The 6,395-nt window shown below is 40.0% G+C and overlaps 1 protein-coding gene across 1 annotated transcript in view; it reads right to left on the bottom strand.

Annotated features, from left to right (window-relative positions):
* pard3 (par-3 family cell polarity regulator) overlaps positions 1–6,395 on the bottom strand; it is a 337,809-nt gene that overhangs the window by 6,020 nt on the left and 325,394 nt on the right. The window contains exon 24 of the mRNA XM_015380465.1: positions 3,077–3,219. Within this exon, the coding sequence (XP_015235951.1) occupies positions 3,077–3,219 (143 nt within the window). The remainder of the gene's footprint in view (positions 1–3,076; positions 3,220–6,395) is intronic.

The following is a 6,395-nucleotide window of genomic DNA, read 5'->3' as shown; positions in this document are numbered from 1 at the left end:
GGTGGGATTATGAAAGATCTTAATATCTCGCTAATCTGTTTTCATCATTTAAAATCAGCTTTTATTTTGAAGGCCTGTTTTACTCCGTCTTAAACCCATATATTAGCTAACTGGCAGCCATGCTGGAAGCCATCTGCACACATTCCCAGTTTATACTTTGATTAAATTACACACAGGTGGATTTCATTTACGAATTAAAACCAGATCAGATTTTTACAGCAGGTTTTATTTAGGGGTGTGAGTATAAATGAGACAGATCTCTCTATACGTTTTTCCTTCCACTACACAGTTGTGACCTTTTTGTTCACCTGAATATGTATTATATACAATAATGTTTAAAGCTGTAACACAATAAAATGTATGAATGTTTGATCATGTCTGAATATTTCCTAGTGGCGTCATCTAAAGTTCCTTCCCCTCCACCAGACAACAGAGGCAACACTTGGTTTGCATTTCAGAGCAGCTTTGGCCCCTTTTGTCAACATATGAAATAAAATCAGATATCGGGGACACCCGCCTCTGAAAATTGAAATCAGTCGAGCGTGTGTAAGAATAAACCTGGGCTCCACTCCTCCTATCTCAGCGATCAAGGAGCGTATCCATCCCCAATTGAATCCAATCTCTATTGAATCCAAGACAAAGCTCCTTTCTGTTATCATTAAAGGATTTCTCTCCTTTTTTTTATGTCGCCTCTTCCTGCTGAAATCCGAACAGAGGAATAATGTGATTTCTCCACAGCTGGCTGATAAACGTGCTAATTATGCATGGCTCAGAATCAGAAGCTCAATGATGTTCTTCTTCTCCTCGCTCTGCCTCAGCCTGGAGATAAATGCACAGAGCCCAGGAGGCTTGTACACATCACACAAAGGCAGAGCCGGCCGAGCGGAAATGATAGCTGATGACACACATCTGGATTTTTTTCCCTCTCTCCCTTCACCATGTTTTGTGGCGACGTGCAGAGCAGCTGCCCAGATTCCTGACACCCAACCGAGTCGATGTCACACGCCAGAACGGCTGTACCCAGGGAGGACAAAGACGCTCGCTTCATTCTTCTGTCTGCAAAAGGTCCACTATTACTGTCTGTCAGGTCCAATAATGCTTGTTCCAGTCCCTCTCTGAGGCCTAACGGGCTGGAAGGGGACTTTGACGTGGTTAGGGGTTCCTGTATGTTGATGCTACGGGTTTGAACATGTCAGCAGGCGGTTTGTGAGACTTTACACTAGCCTCATTTTTTCTATTGAATGTGATGGTCGCCCACGGAGGTCGTTTTCCAGTAAAACCCAAATCTACAGTTTTAAACAAAAGCTCAAAGACGGTCACAACGCATTACAAAAAGGGGGTTTACAATAGATCTAATCCATTATGTTGGAAAAGACAGTTTGGTTTTCTTTTGATAAAAATAGAGACAGTTTGGAGAACCGACCACAGACGCTCAGAGGGTATGACATTCAGAATGAGGGAAAAAACAGCAGCTATGCCTCCATTAATAATCCTCCACCCAGATAACATGACATCTTAAAAGGTCTCTTTCCTATATGATGAAAGCTAAGCTCTTCAAATGTTTGAAATTGATTGAGCCATAAAAAACCACAAAATAAATCCAAAAGAACAAAAATTTTTTTTTGCAACTAAACTTCTTGTCATGTTATGAGTCATGATTCTGTTTTAATGTTCCTCAGCAGGCTGCAACCAAGCTGTCTTCTGACAACCAGCAACGTTTCTGGCATTAATGTGCCCGGATATTTGATCTTTCCCATTAGTGGATAAAATACTTTTTTTAAAAAGAAACAACCCAGCTTCAACTTGCGTTTGGGTTGATTGTCCTCATTGAGTCCATCCGGTTAAATTGATATGAGGAGGAGCTTAATAATCTAAATCAAAGTTGCTGTACCAGTGCTTAAAAAACACACCCACAGCATGATGCAGCCACTACCAACAATTTGTACATTGTTTCTGCAGCTGAAAGCTTTAGCCAGGTATGCTAAAAGTGGGTCCTCGCTAGAGGTTTCCCTGCAGCAGCTCAGCTGATTTCCATTAATTGGTGTTTTTTTCCTGAACTGTGATCATCAGAATCAGCTAAAACCTGCAGGACTGCGGCCCTTTAGGACTGAATTTGGGCCTGCCTGCTTTAGACCAACTCTTTCAAACATTTTCTCCTCTTTGTGACCAAACAGCTCAGTTTTTAAAAAGGATTTTGGCTCTTCCATGTGGACTGCTACAACTTTTTGTTGTAGTTTTGGCTGTCTTATATGGAGAAGGCTTTATTCTTCAGGTAGTTATCAAGGTTTGCAGATGCTTAAAAAGGCTTTTTAACGGTTTGCAGTTGATCTTGGGTCTTGGTGTTTTCAGGGGTGTTTTAGACATGGCATAATGGTCAAAATGAGGATTTAGAATCTGAAGGTGTTGAATAAATCTAAAATTGAGCAGATTTCCACAGATTTTCCCATTATGGTCTATTTAAAGACTCATTTTAACCAGATTTTTTTCTGTTCTTGCACTAAGCTTTCCAGTAACATGCTGAGCCACAGCCCTATGAGCAGCCAGTTTTTTTCAGTACTGGCAGAAGTCAAACTACCAACTACAAGCAAACCATCAAGAAAATAAATAAGAGGGAAAAAGGGTCAAGAGACCAAAAAACAGAGTGTGGGTCGCCAGGTAGAAGGACAGGAACAGTGATAAAATTAGACTGAAGGAACAGCTGGAGCAGATATAGAGCGTCGTCTTAAATGGTCCCAGTGGAACCAGGACCATTAGGGGCTGTGACTCTCCATCTACCCCAGAACACCCATAAATAATGAACACATCAGCATTTCCTGGAACAAGCAGCCAAAGGATCACACAGATCAAAGGGAATTAGATTAAGGAAAAAGGAAAACAATCATGTCAGAAATGTCTGAGATGGTAACATGATCCGTTTGTTCTAGCTAACAGTGTTTGTGTGACACTTTGTAATGTGAAGCTGACAACTACTGACCCAGTTGCTGCTGTTATCTAACGCTGGCCTGAAAAACCTGCAATGACCAGAGAGGCATGGATGGAGGCAGAGAGACAGAAACAATGTGTTGATGAGTCTCACCGAGGCAGGGAGCTGTACTGCCGCTGCGCCTGGGCGAAGGAGTCCCTCTCCTCCTGCCTCTGCCGCTGCATCTGGACCTCCACAGACACAGAGTGGCGACCCGGCTGACTGTACCCCGCTGGACCGTTGCTGCTGGTATTTGACTGAAAACAAGGCAACAGGTGGATCAGAGATCATTCTGACTCTATTGTCTACAGTGAAACTAAAACACTAACTTGCTGATATGTTACTCCCTGTTTAAACATTGCTTAATTTACTTCGAGCCTTTTTGCAGCTGAAAGCCTAAATAATTAAAAAATCTTTAAATAATTTTTCTTATATCACAAGTTCTAACAGTTATTCAAGCATTATATGTATTTAAAGTTTAGTTGATGGTAAAAGTGTGATGGAAAGAGATGAAGTAGTGATATCTTCTGCTAAAGCCGGGCTTACACTGCGATTTTTTTGGCCCCAAAGCCCCAAAGTCGGTCCTCGAGGGCCGCTGTCCTGCAGGTTTTAGAGGTTTCTCTGCTTTAGCACAGCTGATTCTGATGATTGCAGTTCAGCAAAAGCCTGTTTATCAACTATCAATGTAAATCAGCTGTGCTGGAGCGGGGAGACCTCTAAAACCTGCAGGACTGAGGCCCTCGAGGACAAACTTTGGGGATGCCCGATTTACAGCATCAACTCCAAACATCTCATAGATTTTTAAGTGAAAATCACTTAAAAATGGTTTTGTTACTGTTATGCTCTAAACTAAAACTCAATAGGATATTGTATTGTTTTTTACCTGCTTAACTTTGAAGAAAGCCTGCATTAAGTCTTTAATTTCTCTGTAATAACGGAATGAAATCATTGTTGCTTAGAAAAGCAAACTTTAAAGGGTTTTGCACATTTGCTTTATTAAAATATAGACATTTAATTATTTTACCTAATGCATTGCTATGGAGGAAGATGTTTAATTTGGAAGAAATAATTTCCTCCCCTTATTAAAAATAAAAAGTCTTTAACTTAATTATCTCCGGTGCTTGAGGGCCAGGTTGGAATCATTGTGGAAATGCAGAGGGAGGGGGACGCACACAATTAGTCCGAGGGCCACAAATAAAATGTAATTTGGAGTTTTCATTAGCTCTAAGCCATAATAATAAAGATTAAAAGAAATAAAAATTTAAACTACTAAATGTGCAAAACATATAAACGACTTGCAATTGTTGAATTCAAGCCAAATACAGAACTTTTTATATTTTAACTTTGCAGAAACCTTTATCTAAAGCAATGTAATAAACAGGAATATAATTAAAAAGTTGAATTTTTTCAGTTACTGGCTTCATTAAATGTATTAATTACACACAGACGATATTATATAGATATATTAAAGCCTTTATTTTTATTACTACTTATAGATAATAAAAAAAACAAGTCATTTTTTTATTAAGATATCAAATCTGACCAGTAAAAAATTATTCAATACAGAAATATGGGCTCCATGAAAAACTACTTAAAGGTTACTATTCTCCAAAGGCATTTTAACAGTCTCAATATTATATATTATAATTCATTAAATATACACATAAAATGTATTGAAATCAGAGCAGAAATTTAGGTTTAAAATAAATAAACATAAATTGTGAATATAAAACCTGAAGAAAATTTTTCATTTTCTTGAAAGAAGCTCAAATTTTTATATAATATAAATTTGAATAATAAAATGACATAAGGATCAAAGGTGTTATGGGAGCCCCATGACGTGTTTGAAGGATTACTGGCTTTGTGATGGAATATTGAAGACCTATCTGTGACCTCGGCTGGAAAGCCCTACATGAAACTACAGGAGTATGAAAATCCACAGACATGTGACTTTTTAATAACTAAAGAGCAGAACACCATCTGACCTCTTGGATGGGATTAACGGCTGGATTTTTACACATCTCTGAAACTTACCGGCAGCTAGTCGGTGGGACTCACCTCTCCTCAGGTCAAAATGAAGGTGAGACACAGGAAGGCAGGCAGATAAGATGGGAGGAGGGGGGAGTGAGGGGAAGACCATGCTGCAGGCTTAGAGAAAGGTTATGGTGATGACATGGATGTTAGTCGGTGTTAATGAAACAGACTCAACACTGTGATGGTCCTTTTTGAGATTAAGGCCCTGACACAAACACCTCAACAACAGATTATCAGCTGACAGTCGCCTCCTGCAGATATGTCACACATTTCTCAGTTTAATGTGGACATTTGTTACTATATATATATATATATACTGCCTCGCCCAAAAAAAAAAGTTGCCACCAAAAAAATACTTTGTTGGACCGCCTTTAGCTTTGATTACGGCATGCATTCTCTGTGGCATTGTTTCGATAAGCTTCTGCAATGTCAAAAGACTTATTTCCATCCAGTGTTGCATTAATTTTTCTACCATCATCAATTTTTTGATGATGGTAGAGTCTGACCAAAGATTCTCAACGGGGTTGAGGTCTGGACTCTGTGGCCAATCCATGTGTGAAAATGATGTGTCATGCTCCCTGAACCAGTCTTTCACAATTTGAGCCCGATGAATCCTGGCATTGTCATCTTGGAATATGCCTGTGCCATCAAGGAAGAAAAAGTCCATTGATGGAATAACCTGGTCATCCAGTATATAATAAGGTAGTCAGTTGACCTCATTCTTTGAGCACATACTGTTGCTGAACCTAGACCTGACCAACTGCAGCAACCCCAGATCATAACACCGCCCCCACTGGCTTCTACAGTAGGCACTAGGCATGGTGGGTGCATCACTTCACCTGCCTCTCTTCTTACCCTGATTGGCCCATCACTCTGGAACAGGGTAAATCTGGACTCATCAGACCACATGACCTTCTTCCATTGCTCCACTGTCCAATCTTTATGCTCCCTAGCAAATTGAAGCCTTTTTTTCCGGTTAGCCTCACTGATTAGTGGTTCTCTTACGGCTACACAGCTGTTCAGTCCCAATCCCTTGAGTTCCCTTCGCATTGTGCGTATGGAAATGCTCTTACTTTCAGTATTAAACATAGCCCTGAGTTCTACTGTAGTTTTTCTTCGATTTGATCTCACCACACGTTTAAGTGATCGCCGATCACGGTCATTCAAGTTTTTTTTCTGGCCACATTTCTTTCTTGAAGATGATGGGTCCCCACTTGCGTTGGACAGTTCTTAACCCAATTTTAGTAGTTTCTGCAATCTATTTAGATGTTTTCTCTGCTTGATGCATGCCAATGATTTGACCCTTCTCAAACAGACTAACTTCTTTTCCACGACCACGGAATGTGTCTTTTGACACGGTTGTTTAGGAAATGAGAAGCAAGTCATTGCACCAGTTGGG

This window comes from Cyprinodon variegatus, unplaced genomic scaffold (assembly GCF_000732505.1).
Source record: "Cyprinodon variegatus isolate N-32 unplaced genomic scaffold, C_variegatus-1.0 Scaffold215, whole genome shotgun sequence".
Classification (NCBI taxonomy): domain Eukaryota; kingdom Metazoa; phylum Chordata; class Actinopteri; order Cyprinodontiformes; family Cyprinodontidae; genus Cyprinodon; species Cyprinodon variegatus.
The sequence above is the reverse complement of the archived record's forward strand: the minus strand, read 5'-3'. Positions and strand labels throughout refer to the sequence as shown.